We start from the raw sequence: 23,794 nt of genomic DNA on the forward strand, positions 1-23,794 counted from the left end.
ATGAAAAAAAAATGAACAAATGAATATTGTATATAAAGCTAAGTGCCTTGTTACCTGGTAAATTCTTTATTTATTGATTTAGAGTTTAGATGACAGAGATAATAAGTAAACAAAAAAAAAAGAGACAAAATCTGCTCGTTGTATTTTTGTTAAATTTTTTATCTCCCTGTGCCAAAGAATTGATTTGTTATTTCTTCATATGCCTACACTTGTTATTATTACAATTATGCGTTTTTTCCAAATATATTCTATACCTTTATGATCTATTCAATAATTACACAATACTTTTCATTTAGAAAAATCCAAAAAATTGTGACCAATGTATTCTTAAAAAATTAATTATCATTATTATTCAAATGTTACAATTGTTTACCAAAGTTGTGTCAGTTTAATAGTTTTTTCATAGTATTTTAAAACAAAATATGTTTCAAATGTAATCATTATCTATCTCTGCAAGGAATTGATGTAAATATGTAGGGAAAATATTGAAATAGTGAAAAAATCAATTTCATTTCATTTAAATAAGTCCATTTATTCACTTGAATCTTTGTCGTTGTGGATTTAATTATTATTCCTTGAATTATCATTACTACTACTATTTATTAATCGTCATACAAAGAATATAATATTACTAACAGCATAGAAAAATTATTATTAGATGTTACTGTTGTTATTATTATTATTATGTTATTTCACTTTGACTAAGATTTAAAATTAAACTTCACAAATTTTATACTTATTGAAAGAAATACTTTCAATAGATATATATAATTATTTTTTGACATTCATTTAGTGACAAATACTTTACGCACAATTAAAATTTATAATTAAAAAAAAAGTAATAATATGTGCTCATTTTTATATTTTAATAAGAGAAAAAGAGAGAGAAAATATGATAATTATGAAATTTTAGCTTCATTCAGTATCAAAAAAAACCTTGGTGACTTTATAGCCATTAATCGCAAACGTGTAGTATGCAATAATAATAAATATATAAAGTGCGTAGATTGCGTAAGCTGTATACTTATTAATTAATTACTCATGGTTACAATAATTAAACAGACAATTTAGATTAGTTATATGTCATCTAATTGACATTATGATATAATCAATCAATTTAAATAATCATAGATTTGAAAATAATTTTTTATAATAAAAACCACTTTGTAAATTTACTATGATTATCTTTCATCAATTCTCATTAGATATTTTCGATAAATCTAAAATGAATTAAAATTAAATGTCAAATTATGTTTTCCGAAATAATTGAGTTTGAATAAATTTAGTCTATTAATGAGATCAAACTAGTTCATTGAGAATGGAATAAAAAGTGTTGAAAATCAAAATTAATGTGCACATGACAATGTTGATAAATTCAAGATAAATATTTCATAAACTCTGGAAAAAGATTATTAAATAAATTTGAAATTGAGTAAATTTATTATTATATTAAATACGAAATCAAATATAAATTTCTTATTTATGACGTAACACATTCATTATTATTATTATATTAAAAAAAAAAAAACGTAAATCAATAAAATGTGGCTGCAGCTCTGAATCAAAATGACGCTATAGGAGAGAATATATACGAGAGCACTTTGATGCTGTATATAATTAACGTAATTTAAGTGGTTTTAATCCACAACGATTATTTGTAATCTTCTTTTAATAGGAAATAAATAACCAATATAATTATTATTATCCTAATAATATTGATAATATAGAATATATAATGATAATTATCTCCATATTAATAATAATGATAATTATTAAATCGAATAAAATAATTATATTGCAATAAATAAATAAACGATCTCAATGGGACTGGAAAAATATTTTCTTAATATTTCTTATGCTGCTTATTCAACTTTCATTTTCAATATTATTCCTGTTAAAGGTATAAACATTTCATGTGAATAATATAAATTATTCGTTAATGATTTCGTAGTATAATGAAAGCTCATTATTGTATATAAAGAAATTCTTACTAATGAAAAAAGCAGTTTATTACTTGGAAAATGAAAATATTTAAAAATATGTATTAACAAAATAAAAAAAAAAATAAACCATTCTGTATATATCAATGCTAGTAATTCGATGTTAATTGTTCAGTGTTATGCTAAAAAAATACAAATATATACACTGCGCTGTCAAATCTTCGCACTTTAATCAGCAAATGAAAATTATTTTAAAGTATTTATTAAAATCGAATCAATGTCGAGCCCTTATTTGTAAATTAATATTTAAATTAACAACAAAAAAATTTTACAAAAATATTTATAAAAATTATAGCAAAATATATACAAATATTAATATTAATATATTCATAAACTTAATTCAAAAAAGTGATTTTTTTGTCTCTCTTTCTCACTGAATTACTACTCAATTTATTATGAAACTTTCTTAAATTCTTTAGTCATTAGTTTCCTTGATAGATTCATAGAGAAGCTTAACAGGCTCAAACATATCATAATCATCAATTTTATTTTTTTCCCTCAATTTACAAATCAATAATTATCGATATAAAGAATCGTTTAAATAATTTCTTAATTCATTTTATCAGACAAAAAATAAGGATAATAATAATAATAACAATAGTAGTGATAATAATAGGAAAAATAATTGAAAATGTCAATATATATTCAACAGAATATCTTCTATTTCTAGAAGGATTATTTTTATGAGCCTTCGATAAGTAAAATATTGGCATACACAATCGTTGTCACTGTCCAAGCGCTTTTTATAATAAGTATAAATGTATATTAAATAGACTATTTACCATCTACTAGAATGCAAAAAAGTGTAGTTAAAAAAAATAACAACAATTAAAATTGTTGAATGGAAAATAAATAATTATATAAAAAACACAAAATCGATAAGTCCATTAGACATCAAAAGTAATATCAAAAAAAGGAAGATGATATAATAATGAATGTTACAAAAAATTTTAATAATCTAGCAAAGATATATTAACAATAATGATAATGAAAAATTATTTAAATAAATAATAACAAAACCGATCCTAAGAGTAAAATAAAAAAGAAAGAGACATTGTGGTCAGAAGGGGCAAAAAAATAAAAATCGAGCCAATAATTGAATTAATCATTTGTGGAAAAATTGATTAATGACTCTTTTAAAAATCGAAAAAATGTATTTCTTAATATTAGTGAGAATCTTTGTACTTTGGAGCTTAGTCAATGCATCATCCGTGACATATTTAGTAAAGAGTAAAAAAAAACTATGATTTATAATTCATTAATGATTGATGACAATTATGTACAATAGTACAAGATGAAGGAAATGGGATAAATCCATTTGTATGATACAATATTTATTATAAATTTTAATAAATAACAAATATATAGGAATTATATGAATCATAAGATTATGCAAGTAAACCAAAACAAAAGAAACAATGTTATTGTGTAAGATGAATAAAATGATAATTAATTAGCATTCTTGTGCGCTGCCCTAATTAACCCTAGCCATCATCTAAATCCTATACTTGAATATTCCTATAAAAAAGAGAGAGAGAAAAAAGGCAAATGTAAAAATATCTTTAAGTCAAAAAAAAAAATATCATGTAATTAACAGCGATTAATAATTAATATAATGAATAAAGATAACTAGTATATACATATATATATATTATGTATATATATGTAACCAACAAGTGATTGATTGTGAGTCATTTAAATAATTGTTATATGTATTTTCTATATAATATTACGATAAACTAATCAATTATATATAAATATAAAAATTAATTACATGATGATGTTAAGCTACTATTAATAATTGTAAGTGTAGTATACTATTTTGTAGAGTAGGTAGGCAAGAAACTTATAAAAACGATGGTGAAAAATCATTTTAATATAAAGACAATGTTATATTTTTTTTTGTTTTAAATACTTGCTTTCATGAATTGTAATAAACAAGGAAAATTATTCAATCATTTCTTAAGGTAACAAAAATCTGTTCATGAACGATATCAAATTCAAAATTATCATCATTTGAACAATTATAATTAACTTGTTTTAATATTTAAACAACTTAAAACTGTTAACGATAAAACCATTCGTGAGTTATTACAAAAATAAAAAGAATACAATGATGAAAAGTATTTTCTCACTCTCTTACTTTACTCACACATATATAGGTATACATACATACACACATACACACGAATAAAATGTGACTGTTTAACGCTTCATCATGCTATCAATTGCAACAGAAAATAATAAAATAGATAAATCAATAAATTATAAGAAAACGAATACTAATGTATGTAAAAAAAATATTTATGTATCTATACGTGTATTTATATTCATACGTGCGTAAATAAATGAGCGTGAATGTGTAAGTATCAATATTCGTATGGATAAATATTTAAATAAAATATATTATACATAAAAATCACTGTATAATTGTAACGAAAATTGTTTTTCAAACGATGTGGTATTTTTATTGTAGATATTATTGCATAACAAATAAATGAGTTATTGTAAAGAGTTGAGTAACTTTTTCTTTTAAATTGAAAAAAAAAAAAATTGCAAGCGCAGTTTAGTATTGAAGAAAAGACCATAACACAAACGAAAGTCTCTTTTTTACTTAAACTAGAAATTTGTGTAAAAATATGAAAAGTTTATACTGGTTTAATTTAAACGTAAGTTTCTTATTTTGAAACTATTAATTTAAAAAACAAGACAAAAAATCTTCTTCATAGTTGTGATCAAAATTAAATTGAAATGTTTACTTGACTGAATTAAGTATGTTACTGCCACCTTCCGACGATTTTAGTAACTATTCACTCAGTTACTGTGATCTCACTAGAGTTGAGTTTCTGTACTACTCTCTTTCTCTGATTAAATGTATAGTATGTATGTAGATATACTATACATTAGTAAACATGTATATATATATGTGTATGTATGCTAACATACAATTGATGTAAATGTCATAATCAGATGTTTTTAGTAATTGAAAAATGATTTATTAATTATCAAATGTAACAATACGTTCTGATTTTCACCTTTGTACATACTTGCCATTCATGCATCATATATTAAGTGCTGAAGGTAAATACATTTATTTTTTATATAATTTAATTTTTTTCAATATTTTAATTGTATTATCACTATTTCAGAAGGAGTATGAAAATAATTTTCAAATCAATTGAACAATGACATAATAAAACGATAAAATGTGTTTACTCTAAATTGATGTCACTTTGCAATTAGAATTCATGAATCAAATAGTGTAATGTTTATATAAAAAATTGAGTGATTTCCAATTTGTGATGTTATTTCAGAAATAGTTACATTAAGTTTTAAGACAAAATGTTGAAAATAGAAAAAAAATCAAGAACAATTATATTTTTTTATCTGTATTGAAAAATCTTCAACATTATAAATTGATATAGCAATGGACGTTTCAAAGTCGAAAACAAATAATTGTCCACCTGTTCCTCTGCCTGATTCATGTTCTGCATGGAATGATGATAAAGAACCCAATATAACAAATAATACCGATATATATTTATTTGATGGATTCAATGATAATAAATATCAAGAGAATCCTTTTTTTGTTGATGATTTAAATAATATAAACACTTTAACAGATTCAGATAAGGTTAAAATAAAAATTATCAGTGAAAGTTTTCATAATAAGCTCACATATGGTGAATTAAAACGCCTTGGTATTAGTAATTTAGGATTTGTAACTGGTAAAAATGAAATTTTGAAATAAAACATATTATCCGTATTTGTCATGTTCAACCGAAATTATGAGATTAATAATCATAAATTATAGATGATATAAGGAGATTATTGTGGCCAAAAATATTAAAAATAAGAGATATTGAACTAATTGAGAGAAATGAAGAATTGAAAATGATTAATTCAAAAATACCACATAACATTTATCAGCAAATATTGAATGATGTTAGCCGTAGTGGAAGTCATTTAATGCCTAATGCAAGTGAAGCAGAAATAATAAAATTTCATGATGAACTGACGAAAATGATTTGTTGGGTTCTTGTGAGACATCCAAATTTAAAGTAAATTTTGTTAGCATTTAGATACTGAATGTTTATTATAATAAACGATAAAAAATGTTTTTTTTCAGTTATTATCAAGGGTACAATGATGTTGCTGCAACTGTATTGATAGTCATGGGTTTAAAATCTGGTTTGTACATTCTAGAAAAAATATCTCTAGAATTTTTAGAGAGATTCATGGAAAAAACTATGGAAAAAGTCAATCAAGAATTATTTTATATCTTCGCTCTACTGGAACGAGTACATCCAACTTTATTAGAACATTTAGAAAAGTAAAAATTACAAATAGTTACTATTGAAATAATATCTTCTTTTTTTTTAAAAAAAAATAACAATAATCTTATTTATAGTGTAGAGTTATTTCCACATTTTGCATTAGCAGAGTATACCACATGGTATGCACATAAATATTCGGAAAATCGTAAGCTATTGCATCGATTGTTCGATTTTTTTCTTGGTTCACCACCTTTAATGCCTTTATATGTCAGTACTGTAATTGTAGCTCACAGAGCGACAGAAATATTTAATACAACACCTGATATGGGTCATACACATAAAGTGTTGTGTACAGTATGTATTGAATTCTTTTAATTTATTAAATTAAAGAAATAATTATTATATAATAATTCATTTTAGTTACCTCTTGATTTACCGATTGAAGATTTGCTATCAAATGCAACTAAGTTGTATAACAATTATCCTCCAGAATCAATTGGCAAAGATGTTTATGAATATGATCGCAAGAGGCATAAAAAAGAACAAGAATGGAAATTAAAAGCTATTGCAAGCAGAAAAGAAAGAGAAAAACAATGTCAACTTAAAGTAGCTGTACCACGTCATAGATTAGCGTATCATTTAAAAAGTTATCGAACAATTACAGTTGTAACGATTCTAGCAATCGGACTTTATGCTTTTATAAAAACAGGCTCAGGATTAAACTGACATTAGGATAGTGTAATTCAATTCAAAATTTTGTAATATAATTATCTGATAGATTTTTTTTATTCATCAATTCCACCACATATATATTTCTACATAATAATATACTTTAATAATTCTTCAATTTAATTTGTCCCTTTATTAGTAATTTCGTAAAAATGTATATATCTTTTTTTTTTACTTATTCAATAAACAATTAAAAGAATGAAAAAAATTTATCATTCCCACTAAAAAAAATTTGATAAATATTAAATGGATAAAGAATATAAATATTTTTAAAGTTCGAATATTTTATCGGTCGTATGATAATAAGTTTATATATTATATAAAACAGTCATTTAAATGATGACAAGAAATCAAATAAATTGTAATTTTATAAAGTTCAATGTATTTTTAGGTTGGTATATATATCTAGGATAAAAACATAGTTAAAATTCATTGATTTGATTTCTCGAGAATTAAGAAATTTTACGTAAAATGTTGTTTTATTTCAAAATCATTTATTGTAACACTTTTCAGCATACACATTGTGCTAATCTATGTAAGCAATACAAATATAATTTCAGTAAAATTATAAAGTAGATAATTGTTTATTAAAATCACAAAATTCTTGTTCATTTCAGTAATAATAATATTTACTTTTACTCCATAAATCGTTAAAAATATTGACAATCATTCAGTTTTGAAGGCACAACGATCCTCAACCCTTACGTTTAAACATTTTGCTACGAAAATAATAATAACAAATAATAAATAAAATATTAAATTTCGTGATAATCAATGAAAAGTGAAATATTGAAAATAAGTATTTTAAATAAAAAAAGAAAAAAAAAGGAAAACGATAGTTCAGTAATATTCTCGTAGCAAATAATATGTTTTTTTTGTTAAGAACAACAATGTACGAAATATCAAACTTACATTACTCAAACGCCAATTCGATTATATCGTACAAGGTTCCATCGTAAAGGGGACCGAGTGTCTTCCTTACATTGAAACATTAATTAAGTATTATAAGATGTTTTCATTGTATTTTATAAAATATAACATAACTTATCAATATTAATTGTATTAACCTAATATCAAAGGTAAAATATGTTATGACATTCATAGTAAGACATAAAAATCAATATTTCATTCATATTATTATTATTATTGCTATAATATTTCCTTTTTTTCTATTAAGAGCACTTGATTAGGTTTAATTTAATTATCGATATAATGTCATGTTTTAATAATTTCTAATTGATTTATCACTTAACTGACCATAAAAACATAATAAGTCATAATTTTTAAAAATGATCAACTTAGTAATAACAAAGAAATTAATTGAAAAAACATGAAGAAATAGTCTACTATTTATTATATGAATCCATAACTTAATCATGTTCTTTTACTCAATAATCACAAAAAAAGACTACGGCCTAGAAACCGGAATGGCCATTCGTGAAGAATACATTGAAATCAATAAGTTTTTGTTTTGTTTCAACAATTAAAAAAAAAAGTAATATACAATAAATATTTAAGGCAACCTGATAATCAGCCTTCTTTCTCTCCTCTATCGGTAAATCTGAGCGAAAAGAAAGCTGATAACATTTTTTTTTCTTTTAATAACAATACATTATAGTTCTATTTATTCATTTGGATGTAATATAATTCTTGGCCCACTGTATTTGTTTTTATTGATAATCACAATTAATTTCATAATAATAATAATAATAATAATAATAATAATAATAACATTAATTTATTGGCCTAATAATATGTCATCTCTTATTTATTTACTTATCGAGTAAATTTGATTATTTTTTTTATCTATATTTGCCGCAAGATAATGTAAAAGGAAGAATGGAATTTACGTAAAAAAAATTGAATTAAATATAATTTCGTATTTACCGTTAGTTTAAAAAAAATATATATAAAAAAAGTTATTGTGACATTCATTGAATCAACTGTAATATACTCTGAGATACTTGATTACATCGAATAACATAAATCTAACATACTACAAGTCTTATAATATAAAGAGTATGACTTAAATACAACCGAAAGAAAATTAATAAAATTGGTCATTATTATGGCATTCTGGTTGCTCAAGTAATTTTAGCTACCAGCTAAAAAAAATTCAATCATTGTTAAAAAAAAATTGATTCTAGCATAGTTTTTTTACCTTGCTTAAATATATCTGATGTTAAAGAGCATTCAATTAAATAATAATTAAATTGATATGATTGATCCGTTAAAAGTTTAAATGGCTTTTATGGACAAGTAGGTATAATAAATAATAACGACATAAGTAATGAAAATGAAAAAAAAAAAAATAATAATAACCATCATTATTATTACCATCATAAATGAATGTTTAAATGAATAGTGAGGTTTTGTTTTAGCTTATCTATCTTGCTAAGCTTTACGGTGAATTTTGATTAATTGTAGATGACAGAGATCCAATGATATTTTATTTAGACTGCTCTTTGTCGTCATTATCCCTTCGTCGGCCGAATCTGTAATAAAAAAATATTTTAAAATACAAATATTTTTTATATTATTTTATCTTAAAATAATACTTATTTTTCAATGAAATTAAAATGATTCATATGTTAAATTTGTTAAACATAAATTTTATATAAATAATTATTATTAGTTTAAGATCAAATTGAAAGAAACTTTTATTCTTTGAAAGGTAAGGATATTAATTTAAAGATGTGTCAAGATGAAAATAACGTAATTAGGAAGTATAATGTGATTGAAAATTGTTGACAACAAATAGGAAGCGACGAAGATTTAAATGTGGGTAGAAATCGAGTAGTTTGAAGATGTTAGAAACGTTATTGGTATCTGAAAGTTCAACCAAACCACAAGTTGAGGAACAAAGCAACCCACACGTATGTTTTTACCATCATCTTCATACCCATATGTGTTAAGGGCAACTCTAGACTTGGGACAATAGTTGTCTTTAATTCATCCTTCTTTAAAGCGACACCAAGTTGTATATCTCATCACACACCCACTAATTGATTTTGTTTAACAGATGTTGGGGGTTAAAAAAATGAGCATTACAAATTTTAAAAATAATACTTGAAAATACTAAATTTTTTTTTTATTAAAATATCAAAAATAACAAATGTAAAAAATTATTTTATACTCCTTCATTGCCATTAACTATAGAATTTTTTATACCAAGTGTTTCCACGCTTAAACAGCGTGAAATGTACAAAATTCTTTTTGAAGGGCTTGGCTGAAGCGGATGTATAGCAGAATATAAAGCCTGAAGGTTTATCGTCTTGGCGAATAAGAGAAGAAAAGAAAAAGGGCCACTGACCTTAGTACTAAAAAGACCCGAAAGTGCTTCGTTTTTTTATCGTTTATTTTCTCTTTTTCTCTATCTTTCGTGATGCTAAAAGTTCTGCAGTTTTCGTTTTAGTAATGAACCTATTGTTGAATTAAATTTATACATATAAATAGAAGAAAAAAAATTTAATTTTAAATACATAAATTTTTTCAAACACATAAGATAATCATTCATCTTCTTTTACGATAGCATTCACCAACATGTTAACTTTTCTTTTTGTTCTCTTCATTAAGTGTCACACGTTTCGATCAAATGAAACACGTGACATCCTCTCACGTGGGTGTTTTATTCCGTTATGTCTCGAGAATAATCATGTCTAGCTTAGTAAACATATCATATCATGATTTCTTTAAATTTATATGCTATAATAATATTAAAACGAACACAATAATATTACTTTTATACAAAAAAAAATAAATATATATTATTTGATTTGTTGATAATTTATTTATTATTTGTCTCATCAAATGTATCTTAACTTTCCTTTCATTCTTTTTAAAAAAAAAAGTAATTTCGGTTTTTTCTTTAATGAGAATTTAGGATAAATTGAATGAACAGAGGAATAAAATACGAAGAGGAAAAAGAGGATAGAGAGTTGCAATAAGTCGATGCTTTAGGGTCGTTGCACGCGTCGATCGATCCTTCCGCCAAAGCGTTACACGTATGCGATTTCCCCGCTGGCGTTCCTCCCGCTGGATAAACGTCGGCTAATGAGTACAGGAAAACCAAGTATCGGTGCACGTTCTTGGTCTTCTCCTGGTCCGAGAGACGTTTATATACAAGTATTATATACATAGAGAACACCTCGACTGAGAACATTAGAATGTACACTCACGTTATATGTAGAAACTTAAAAACAGAGTGAAAAGAATAATAAAAAGAAAAAGAAACAAATCAGAAGTAGAGTGTAAAAAATTGAATAGAAAAATATGAGAATATCAAGTGGAAAATAGACTAAATTATTTATTGTAATCTTGCTTGAAGAATTGCTACAATGTGCTTTGTATTTCTTTCGTATGTCGTCTTTTAAATTTCATGCATTCATAAATTAATGATACAATAATACCTCTCTATAACATATTAGCTTGGAAAAAATTATTATTATCACCTACATGCCGAAACTTTTTTTTTAATTGTTCTTTTTCTCTTGAAAAGTTCAAATTTCGATTTAGTAGAAAACTTATTGTATAAATATGATTTTGAAATGATTATTCATCAATTTAAAATGGTCTATAATATAATTAAATATCAAAGTCTCTTTACTTTAATAATATAAATGTATATTGTATGTATATAAAAATACATGAATATACCTTCCGGGTGAGGTTGTAATATCAGACAACAATAAATCGATTGAAGTGCATGGTAAAAGGTCTCTGCTTTCTTAACTTTTTAACATTTCTCGCTTTCATTGGGCGTATACAACTTTCACATTTGATTGCTTTTTTTGTATTTTAACGTTATAAATATATTTATTATGATATGAAATTTCAAAATTATCATTCATTTAATCGTAATCTAAATGAAATGAAAAGAAAAGAATAACTTTAAGAATCAAAACTTGTAAAGAATACAGATGTTTTAGCTATTCTTTTATAAACGACGGCATGGTAATTGCATGTTTTATTTCCCATAAGAAATTGTTACGCACTTCTCCAATCATCATTGTAACACGAGGTATATAAGATGCATAGCTTATTGTCGCAGACCTGGTAGCCGACAACTACTCGTTAGTTGCCCAAGAGTATCTTTTTATACGGGGTCTTTCTAGCCTTCCCTTGTGCTGTCTCTTTTTCTTATACTTTAATACTCAACACTCTCTCGACCAACCAGTCTTCAATATACGTGCGTAACTATTCTACCGACAAAACCTTGTGGCTTGTAGTCACGTCGTTGATGTCACTGATGCAGTTTCCTTAAACTATTTTGCATCATCTACATTAATATTTTACCATCTTCTACTTTTTAGACTTAATAGTATATTAAAAACTATTGTTTAAGAAACTTTTTTTTTATTGTTAATATAAATTATGGAATAATGAAGTACAATAGCAATGATAATATTCAATTCTAATTTAAGCAAGATAAAAACAATTGTACTTACGAGTTAGAGGTAGAGCGTGCCGACGCGTCGGGGTGCTACTACAGTAACTGCTAATCTGGGTCCACATTTGGTAGATGTAAGTGGAGTTACTACTACAGGAGGAGGAGTTTCTGGACGCATAGTAACATTATTGCTGTGTAACTCCCATACCAGATTTGTTAGAGATCGTGGCCTGCTTAAGCGTCGCGATCTAATAATAAAATAAGTTAAAATACAAATGGCAACACAAAGTTCATAAAGATCCTATAATTAATATTAACAGTATAATAACCTTTTTTCTGGGAGTTTTACGCCTGTACCAGAATCGCCAGAGGTTCTACCACCAGAATGACTGGAATCAAGTGTTCCATCAAGTTCCATTGCCTGTTGAAGATTGGTGAGACTTTTGTAACGTATATTAAAAAGTGGCGATCCACCTTTAAAGCCTGGACAGGTCTCTTTCAATGGAGATGCACTCTTTTGTCTCATTAGCGGACGACCACGTTGTGTGCCACTATTTTTTACGTATAATTTAGCTAATGGTGATTTTTCAATTTTGAGAGGTGCTTCTTTAACTGCACGTCGAGTACGTTTTTCTGCTTGAATTTTTTTAGTTGGAATTGTTTCAATAGGCGGTGGTTCTGGTTTATTATCTAAAAGTGGAACTATTGCTATTGTCACTGGAGTTTGTGGAGGACTCGAATTTTGATTATTTATATTATCATTGTTATTATTATTGTTAATATTAGTTGCAGTTGTTGTTGTTGTAGTTATAATTGGGCTTTCATACGGTGATCTTATGCTCTTGGGTAATGGTGCGAAGCCTCTAACATAATCATAAATTTGATCTATTTCATCATAATCTTCTGTATATGACGGTGGCACACGATTTTCATCTTTACATCCATTATGATTATTTTGATGATGATAATTATGATGATAGTGCTGTTGTTGCTGTTGTTGTTGTTGTTGTTGTTGTTGATGATGATGATGACGATAATAATTAGCACTGTCTGAACTTATTGATCTTCGTAAAAATCCAGCATTTCGATTTTGTCGGTTTTGTTTATTTTCTCCTAAACGATTATCAAGAACATGAGCTCTATCAGCAACTTCAGCTACAACTTTTGATGCTCGATCTACTAATCTTGTTAATTCTGGCATTAATTTTAATACATCTTCGTTTCTTGCTTTAACAAGTTTCAATGGAGCAGCTAAGGGAAGTGACACTGCAGCTGCTTCTCGTTGTAATGGGAGAGCAAAAACGTGTTCTTCTTCAAATGTTGACAATAATCGTAATTCTGGTAAAAATTGTGATGGAGATTTGAGGCCTCTTGGTGGTTGTCCATGAACCAAACGAACTGTTAATGGCAATCTTTTACTTAATAATGCTTTTGCCGTATGTACTCCACTTATATTGTCTTCTCTGGCTAAAGCACTAAAACGTCCTCTTTGTTCCATACTTAGTAATATACTTTCACCTTGATTATCTACACATCGTAAGAGTCTACCACGACCTGGGATAGTCACTTCTCCAGCTGTTACAATTGTTTCACCTGCTGTCAAAGTTCGACTTCCCTCTGGTATGATGTTTCCCGATTCTTCCATTTTACAGGCAATACCTCGAATTGTTTCACGTACCAATGCACCTTCTTCCGGACATTTTCTAGATAACTCATTGACTGATTCAATTCCTCTAACTGCTCTACCTTCTTCACTTAGTATCTCAAAATATCCAGCATAAGAATCTGGAATTGCAATACGTGGACCAACTCCAACAAGTCTTCTGCCTTCTTTGATCTTAACTGCTTGAGCAATAATTTTTCGTCTTTTTCCTGCTGAAACTAATAATGCTATACTTTGCAAACTCGGCGCTGGTAATGTTGGAACTCCTAATCCACCATATTGGCCTTTAGTAATTTTTATTACCACAGGCAGTCGATGTTTGTTAACGAATTCTCGTAGATAAGTTGCTTCATCCGCCCACCGAGCTGCAGCGACGACTATTTGTCCATCTGTTGCGGCCATTCTTTTTCAGTTATTCTGATTCTTCTTCATACTCCAACGATATGGCAATTTACGTCCTCTAGACCCCATCTGAAAATTTAATTAATTTTTTAATCAATAATAATAATAGTTATTATTATTATTTTTATTTTATTTTAATATATATATATACATAGTTGGATAATTCTTTAACGTACGAAAGCACGGGGATCGACACTTTGCTTAGCAGTATGTGTTGAGTTTGGGTACCAATTAAGGACCGGTTTCTAGGATTTTTCAACATAAAGACTAGTTTCCTTCGCACTTATGCATAATGTTTACTCGCTAACTCTTTCTCTTTTTTTTTCTTTTTCATGCTCACTTAAAGCTGTGTAAACTCCACCAAGCTGGAAGTTAACACATTAATTGCTCTAGGTCAATCTTGTCGACTGAATCTATTTTACGAATCAGAAAAAAATTAATACATTTATAATGATATTTGTAAAAATAATTCTTTCATAAAGTTAACAATTGTAAATTGGTGAGTGAAAGTTTTGTAGAATTTAAAGAGATGAATAAATCTCATATCTTGCGCCATTTCAAGAGATCCTGTCATGTGTAGGCAGTCATGATGATAATATCGTCATTGATCATGAGATTTACGAGTGTCGATAAGTCTAGTTTGTTGGATAAAACAACGACCAGTGGCTATAAACGATTAGAGATAATAGACAGTACTGATAATAACTTTACTTTGATTGTTTATTTTTTCTCTACAAATTCTTTTGATTTTAATTTAAAATAACCCTATGTACAGCTTGATGCGATTAAGCGACTGATACTTCAAGGGACTAGCAATATTAATATTAAATTGAATTATAATGATAGTATTTGCCCAAGGGAGCTTTCCTTTTAACTTGTAAACGAATCTCCTGTCATATTTTTTTAAATTTATATTTTTCCACATAAATAATATAATTTTTATTTAAAATTAAATGTGTTTACTACAATTAGTTATTTACTCATAATATAATCATTTTTTGTTATTACCACATTCATTCGATTAGTTTTATCATGTATACACTATAAAGAGTTTGCATAACAAAGTCGTAGTTTAGTATATATATATATATATGGCTGTGGTGCAATTATTAATTACATACGTCAAATTGGGAACTCGTTAACATGTTCAAAACTCGACTCTACATCATTTGAATACATGTTTTTAGTGATACTCTACGCATCAATTTTACTCTATGGAATGGCTATGCAATATGCCACTTACATAAATATCATTACTCCAATATTTGAATTGGTTTCATTAAAATATTATTATAATTTTTTTAATAAAATTATCATATAGATAATTACTAAGTTAATACTGGTAATATAAAGAAAATTTTAAAAAGCAAGGATAGATATCAACATTTAAGGAAACATATTCTATGAGTGAAAGGTAATAAAATAAGTCCAAGTTGAAGGTTGAATGAAATAGTTGAAAGATTATGATAGTATAAAAATCATAGATGTTTTTATTGCTTAAAAAAGTGAAAATTTTTGTTTTATAATAAGTTTGAATAGTAGAAGAGCATTAGTGAAAGAAAGAAAGACCTTGGCACTTGGTCTGACATGCGTATATTATTCGCAATGTTGGTTAGCGCACACTACCCATGGATAATCGATTCGATCGTAAAATATACATCTTAGAATTTCCCTTCACTTCATAAATTTAGTGTTTTGATTTTTTTAAATTAAACTTTTCAAAAGATATTTTAGTAAAGTAAAAATTTTAAATTACTATAATATATATATTTACGTTGTTGTTAACTTATGTCTTTATTGGAAAGAATGTCAATAAAAATTTAGCCTTCAATATTTATAGACATTATTTATAATTTGGACTGCAATAGTAAGGATATTTAGTTTAAAACAGTCATTTTATTTTTAAATCAATTGACTTTGCAATTATACTAATTCAATAATTATATAACATAATTTTTTCTTCATCTCACAATATGCTTTTAGTGTATTATCACAATACCAGTTTGAAGATTTTTATCTTAAAGAAATAAACGTTCTTTTTATTGTGTTGATATAAAAATGCAAAATTCACATTTATGAACTTGTACGCTTAATAATGACATAGAAAAATTTGTAATGTGCGTTATTTTAATTTATATGGATTTGTGGTGAATTCAAAAAAAAGCAAAAATAAACATGGGTATCGTGACTTGTTGAGCTTTGCGAACATGATCTTTTACATTCTTTGATGTCTTCTACAATTAATTGTCGCATAAAGACCTCACAGTTATAACGGCTCATCATATAATGAGACACGCGCGTTGTAAATCTATGATTGCGTAAATCTAAAAAACATACCTTAATTTATTATTATATTATTTTAATTTTTTTTAATCGATAATCGATATTGTTTGTATTATTAAATAAAAAATTAAACGTCTAGTATTGTATATATATTATTTATTTTTTATTCATTTATATGTCATGGAGCAACGGTAATAACAATCCGTAAATTTTTGCTAATAATCTCACATCTTCTTTCCATTTCATATATGTACATGCTATATACATATTTCTCTATTTTTATAATATTATTATTATTATCGTTCGTTAGTGTTTTTTTGACAGTTTTTGAGTTATTTAATGTTATGATAGATTAGCATACTAACATGATAGAATATATTAAATTTTCTTAAGGTCATGTTCACACAAAACATCCACAAACAAGTTATTAATCTACTTACTCTAATTAATATAAATAAATGAGTTTACACATAAAATTCTATCTTTATACAGAATTGCGTAGAATAGTTGATGTATGATAATAAATTGAATACAAAATTGTAGTAATGTTCCGACTGTGTTTGAAAAAAAATTTTTTATAAATGCATATAAATAATAAATTATATCATTACCAATAATAATGTTAAATATTTACAGTACCTTTATTTATATAAAGTTTAAATGATTGGATATAGGAAGTGTAACGGAACTACTTAATGTCGCTGAATCAAGAATGAATGACTTGCCAATTAATCTCACTCTTAGATGCTTTCATTATTAATATGAATTTCGTTTTCACCCAATGTGAAGCTTTTGCAAATTGTGAGTAGATAATTTATCAATTAATAAATAATTTTAGAGATTGTATAATGACGAATTTATTGAAATTAAATATTATTATGCTAGTTATATTATTTTATTATACGTTTTGGAATTTTTTATATATTTTTACAGTTATTTATTTCAATTTTTTTCCTATCCAGTGATGTTAATATATTGTTGGTATTAAAAAAAAAAATTGAAAAAGAAACTGAAATTAGTTTTCAGTTAGTTTATTTGAAAATATTTGTTAAAAGTGGAGGAAGGTGAATAAAAGAGTTGAGTTTGAAAAGTAGAAGAGATGTTGAGGATGCAGCCAATGAAGCAACTCTCACATGCTCGGTCACCTTCGGTAAGCTTCGTTTATTTCGACCTTGAACAAACCCTGTATGGTCTATGCCACTGACACGGACCAAGGACGCACCCGGTACCATCATCATCCACACATCTACTGTTGTATCCCGAAACGCGGTCGTAGAACTTTAGTTAAAAAGTATTTATTAATGTTAATTTTTTCTATACTGATAATATTTCAGTTTGCAAAATATTATTATAAATAAATACATATCTCTTTTGACGGTATTGACAATTTTTGTAGAAATATTTATTATTTGATATTGAAGAGATTAGAAAATCAAGTCAATGTTATTATTTAAGAAACATATTCAATTTATTGTTTATTTAATTATCGAAAAATTTAAGATTTACTGGATCAAGTGTTGAAAAATTATATCAAACTAAGAAATGTATTGTAGTAAGATATATGGGAAAAAATGAAAAAATTTAAATTCAGTAGTTAACTTGCAAATATGTATACTTAATACATTACAAACTTTTCTTTATTTATATCCTTCTTGCGCCCCCGCCATCAGGAGCATAAATCGCACGAGAAACGGTCGTTAACTGCAAAACTGTACGTGCCCTCGAGTCTACAAGACTTTTCTTGTATTTCTTTTCTTATATATATGTATATTTTTTTCATTATATATATTAAATAGGTAAGATTTATAATAAGTTTATGGACAATTACAGAATTGATAATATAGAATAATATTGTCAATAGGTATGTCTATTATGTTTGTTATTATTTTTCAATATTTTTTTGTTTAATAAAAAATAGATGTGACTTACGTTTGATTCTATTGTAATTTGGAGCGTGCAAGTGTACTCGCTCAAAATATTTTCAAACCCTTACACGTGTGATGACATCTTTGAGACCTAAGCAAAAAAGAAAATAGTATGTATATATTGTACATCGTATATATAATTTAAAGTGACAATGAAAGTAGATAATTGATGAAAAGCATTCAAGTAGATACATATGTAAAATAATTCAAATTTAGTCTAAAAGATAATCTTACTTTCGTCATAGCTTACGAAGCACAATACCGGTTTCAACTTTAGTTTTTTTTTTTTTTTTTATTCTTTAATTTTAATTTGCCCTTTACTTTAAAATGAATACTATAGTCAATTTCCATATACATGCAATTGAAAACATAAAATATATTCGAAAAAAGAAATATGTTGAAAAACATCACACTACAAATTTAGTTTCCATAATACTTTGTAATGTTTTAAATTGCTTAATTCTTTTGAAACGTCAATGCCCTGTGACATGTGAAGGTAGAAAATTGCGTTAAATTTTTATTATTTTTTTCCGCATTTTTTTCCTCTTCTGTATTCTATTCTTTTTCTTCTAAACAATGTATTTTACATCATTACTATTATTTCATAAAATTTTTCTGCATTTTTCTTTCCGTTTTCCGGGTTCTTTTTCCTATTATTTGCTTTTTTTTTTTTTCCTTTATACAAGTAAATCAATGTATAGTTTCGGCCCATACATTTGTAATAATTAAAACAAAAAAAACGTTTTTAAAATAAATTATGAGAATTATTTTGAAATAACTATAAATACATAATTAGTATGTTAAACATTGTTGAATCATTATAACGGTGCATTCGGTTACATCTTTCTTGACCTTTCAATCGTTTGAAACAGTCTAGAATTATTGAAGGTAAATAGATAAATGATAAAAAGTAGAGAAATAAAGTTAAAAATCGACGTTAATTTGAACATTAAATCAATAACTTAAAATTATGGTGCAACATTTTTTAAATATGAAATTGTTTGATAACTTGTGGTCGACAGTTTATCTAACGGTAGCCCATAAATATTATATGGTTTATTTTCTATTATTAAATTATTTTTTGCACAAACTTTTATTATAATTTTCTATAAAACATGAATCATAATTGATACTAAAATTACTGAAATTATTTTGTTTTTATAATAATTTTAACTAACATAGACTTGTGTTATTCATTTTAATGGATAAAGGTCATATGTTGAAGAGGAGTTGAAGTGAAAGATCAGCTAAAGGAAGAGGCGGTACGTATGGCAATTAGCGCATTATTTTTATGTTCAGACGGTAGGCGCCATCGGCGTGAAGATCAAGACGATAACTTAAAACGCTTCGCCACGCGGTAAAGGAAGTTGAACAATTAAAGCCACGGTCGTATCGCTTAACAATTCGCGGTTAAGGTCACTATTATAGAAGATATTTCTCCAAATTAAATAATATTTTTTACAACACAATAACTTGACAATTGTATCTAAGTAAAGATGATAATAATGATTCAATTTATAATTTTATGACAAGAATTTCTTATATGCAATATATATATAAATAAAAATGTAAAATAAGAAAAAAGGGAGATTGATGCAAATATCAAGGAGCAAGTAGTATTAACATTTAAATGTCAATAGTTGGCTGTTTAAATGAACAACACAATCGTTTACGCGAGGTTGTGCTTTATTATTTTCTTTTCTTTTCTCCTATATTGTCTTTAGTTGTCATGCTTATTTTCCCTCTTATCCTGACCAGTTTCACTTTTGTACGAACAACGAACATGGCTTGAAGGGATGACTATATTTATTACATTATTTTACGCTCGGTAGCGCACGCTAGAATCACTTGCTTCGTGTAACAAGCTACTGCGAATGTTTTTACTTAATCATCATTACATGTGAATTTTTTATTTATTATTTATTCACAAAAATTAATTGAAAATAATAATGAGAATCAAGTAAATGGTTGTTTATAAAAATAATTTAAACGACAAATTATTTGTAATATGTTTATATGTAGGGAACACTGTTGATATGAGAATTTCAGTACGACGGTGAGAGAGACTCATGTCGTAGGGTGGAGGAAAAGAGTATAATGGTGGACTTTGAATTGACCCTTGCGGTACTCCCACTATTCTAAAACGACGACGTGTATGTATATGTACGTTTCTTAGTTGCACAGGATTCACAACGCTTCTCTATATAGTTAACTCTTTTGCCCTGACCGCGTTGGGGTCATATTCTCATCGAGAACCTGATGCTTATTCTCTTGCAAATGTGTTGTATATACAATATATAATAGTTTTATCATCTTTTATTTTTACTTGTAATTAAGGAAAAAAGATCGTATATATATATATCATATATATGAAAATTTACGTAAACAATTTGAGGTTTTTCTTATTTAGGTATAAATAAATGTATGCATGTAAAACTGAAAGTAAGAGATGAGAAAACTTGGAATTTATCTTGAGTTGTAACTGGGATCGCAGAAACTATTGCCATAAGTGGGCTGAATACAACTGAATCTGGATTAGGCGTTGTTTCATTATGTATTTTTGATTTACTGTATGTGTTTCTTTTTATCATAGCATTTTGAAAATATATTTTAGTAATATTAGTATTTTGATAATTTAATCACATCAAGTTTATTTATAATAAAGTTCGTTGCGTGACTTAACATCTCGTTGATATTTATCCGTAATTAATCAACATATAAGTGCACAGAATATAATTTCTATCAATTAACAAGCAATTACTACAGCGATTTTAAGGAGTTTCTTAGATACGTATATTATAAAAATTAAATAGGTTTTATTTTATGATGTACTTATCAAGAGAATAGAATATTTATGTAATTGTTAATTTGATATTAATTAAAAAAACTTTAAATATTATTAGACATTGTCATATATGATAAAATGTGGATATTGAGGGTCGTCAAGGTGTGGCAAAGGGTGCGTCGTAGCTTTAATCAACTCGATAGGGAGCTTTTACTATTCCATTTCCTTATGCGCTCACCCTGGGGGATCTAGGTGTGGCATGAACTACTGTGAAAGTATATTTTGATGTATATTAAATATGTAAAAAAAAATTGAGTAACGTATTTTTAATGAAATAATTTAACGGATAAGTGAAAATATATAAATCGTTGTAAAGGATGACACTTTAACAAGGGACACTTGTATAGTCAGGTCATGAACCCTTGAGTCATGGTATTTGAAGCAACTTGCATACCAAACGTTCTGACATGTTCTATCCTTTACACGCTAACTGTTCTTTCTCTCTTTTGCTATCCTTATTTGACTTATTATGCTTATAAGTAAGACAATATAGAAAGTTTCTGTCATAACGATAATACATTAGATCATTCGTAAATTAAAAGTATCATTTTAAATTTAATGATGATAAAGTAACATTAAAAAATGGAATAAATATAACAATTAAGTGTGAGATAGATTAATGCGAATACAAGTGGCAATTAGTTTATCGATGAATCGATGAATGTCTATGAAACCCTTTTAACACGCTCTAGAGTATGTTGATATAAAGTGTGTTATCATGAATTGTAGTAAGATAAATGTTTGAATATGAGTTGTATATTTTTTTAGCAAAATGATTATTTATTTGGGATTATTTGAATTGAAAATGTGTTTATAAATGTGGAGAGCTAAAAATGTTGTTTTATTTAAAAATGTTTATGATTATTATAACAGTACAATGTAGATATGTACACATATTGAGTAATACTACCGCCTCTGTTATGGCTTTCACCGTCGCCCACACAACTTTAAATTTTATTTTACTAAGCTAATAACCAAAGTGATTATAATTTTATGTGATTGTTCAATACAACGCAACTATTGTTAAAGAATTAAAAGGGAGAGAAACAGAATGGGGATATTTGAAAAAAGTACAACTGTCGTTTTAAAAAAATCGTAGTGAAAGTATCGAAAAAATAGTATACTGAGAATGTCAATAAAGAATATTGATAAAATTTCAATTTTAATCATAATAATTATAATAAAAATAAAACGATAACTATTAGTGAAGGTCAAATGTTTTACATTTTAGAGCAACGACCGTGAATAGTTGCGTTCCCGTAGTAATTCTTTCACTACCATTCGTGTGCAATGAACGTATATGAAGTCACAGACCCTGCAGCTTATTATTTGACCTTGAATAGCGACAATAAATATGTAAAAAAGTTATTTTGGATAGCTGGTACGGATGAATTAAATATCATATAAGTAGAATTTAGTAGGGAAATTTTCGAGATAGAAAATTGTGTAATAAAAGAATGGAAGGACGATAAAATGATATCGGGACATGTATATATAAGTGAGTAAAAAAAATTATACAGTGATATTGGAAATTGTAGTGTATAAATCTATAGATATATATAGTACATTTCTGGTTGTGTGTCGACCTTAGCATACCGCAATGATAAAAAAGCAGACACCAGTGGCTTTTTTCTAGAATGGCGGTCAGTCAATTCTTGTGAAACCAGTGCTTCACTGCTTACAGGTCCTGTTTGTACAACTATGACGATGTGACCAATCACATAGCGTCGTCACGTGCTTAAATATACAACTTGAACAAGTGGCGTCCTCTCTTCCGAAGAAAAGAGATAATAATTATACTGTGGATTTGGTACATACCAAATGACTAATAAAAATTCCATCAAAGATGTAAAAGATATTTAAAGAGAACAAATCACTTAGATGATATAAATATGAATGCAATGTATAACAATAAAAACACAAAAAAACATTCACTGGTAGATAAGCGATAAATATTAAGTAATAGACATATCCATAAATAAATATATGTATATATATATGTATATATATACACAATATTTAAAGTAGCGTAAGAAAAAACTAAATGTAAAGCACTCGGTTTGAAAAAATCTAATCTTTGTGCATACCTTATTTATAATGGGAAAGGCCTACGAGTATGGCCATATCCCAAGATAGACGTTTAAGGAACTTGGACGACGGGTCGCGTAGAACTGAGTTAATGTAGCTTGTGTGTTGAGAGACAGCGTTGTGAGAGAAGATAGTGATGTAGACGGTGTCGCTAACAGTTTGACTTCCTGGGAAGTAAGTACTGAACTGCCCA

At 26.8% G+C, this 23,794-nt stretch overlaps 2 protein-coding genes across 3 annotated transcripts; one reads left to right on the plus strand and one right to left on the minus strand.

Annotated features, from left to right (window-relative positions):
• The first annotated feature begins 4,941 nt into the window (after window positions 1-4,941).
• Window positions 4,942-7,130, plus strand: LOC118063729 (TBC1 domain family member 20). The gene is made up of 6 exons (XM_035077855.1): window positions 4,942-5,081; window positions 5,150-5,728; window positions 5,815-6,061; window positions 6,130-6,333; window positions 6,412-6,631; window positions 6,698-7,130. Exons 2-6 carry the CDS (start codon window positions 5,428-5,430, stop codon window positions 7,001-7,003), a joined length of 1,278 nt encoding a protein of 425 aa, XP_034933746.1. The 5' UTR covers window positions 4,942-5,081; window positions 5,150-5,427; the 3' UTR covers window positions 7,004-7,130.
• Window positions 7,131-7,571: 441 nt separating this feature from the next.
• On the minus strand, window positions 7,572-23,713 carry LOC118075154 (uncharacterized). Of its 2 annotated transcripts, none has more exons than XM_035096850.1 (5): window positions 23,601-23,713; window positions 18,673-18,759; window positions 12,725-14,529; window positions 12,454-12,643; window positions 7,572-9,501 (listed from the first exon to the last, which is right to left on the minus strand). In XM_035096850.1, exons 3-4 carry the CDS (start codon window positions 14,458-14,460, stop codon window positions 12,457-12,459), a joined length of 1,923 nt encoding a protein of 640 aa, XP_034952741.1. In that variant the 5' UTR covers window positions 14,461-14,529; window positions 18,673-18,759; window positions 23,601-23,713; the 3' UTR covers window positions 7,572-9,501; window positions 12,454-12,456. The 2 variants fall into 2 exon arrangements, with proteins under 2 accessions (XP_034952741.1, XP_034952742.1); XM_035096851.1 differs by lacking the exon at window positions 7,572-9,501 and adding an exon at window positions 11,288-12,270.
• Between the last annotated feature and the right edge of the window lie 81 nt (window positions 23,714-23,794).

This window comes from Chelonus insularis, unplaced genomic scaffold (assembly GCF_013357705.1).
Source record: "Chelonus insularis isolate UGA/USDA-ARS -01 unplaced genomic scaffold, ASM1335770v1 contig_146_pilon, whole genome shotgun sequence".
NCBI classification, from domain to species: domain Eukaryota; kingdom Metazoa; phylum Arthropoda; class Insecta; order Hymenoptera; family Braconidae; genus Chelonus; species Chelonus insularis.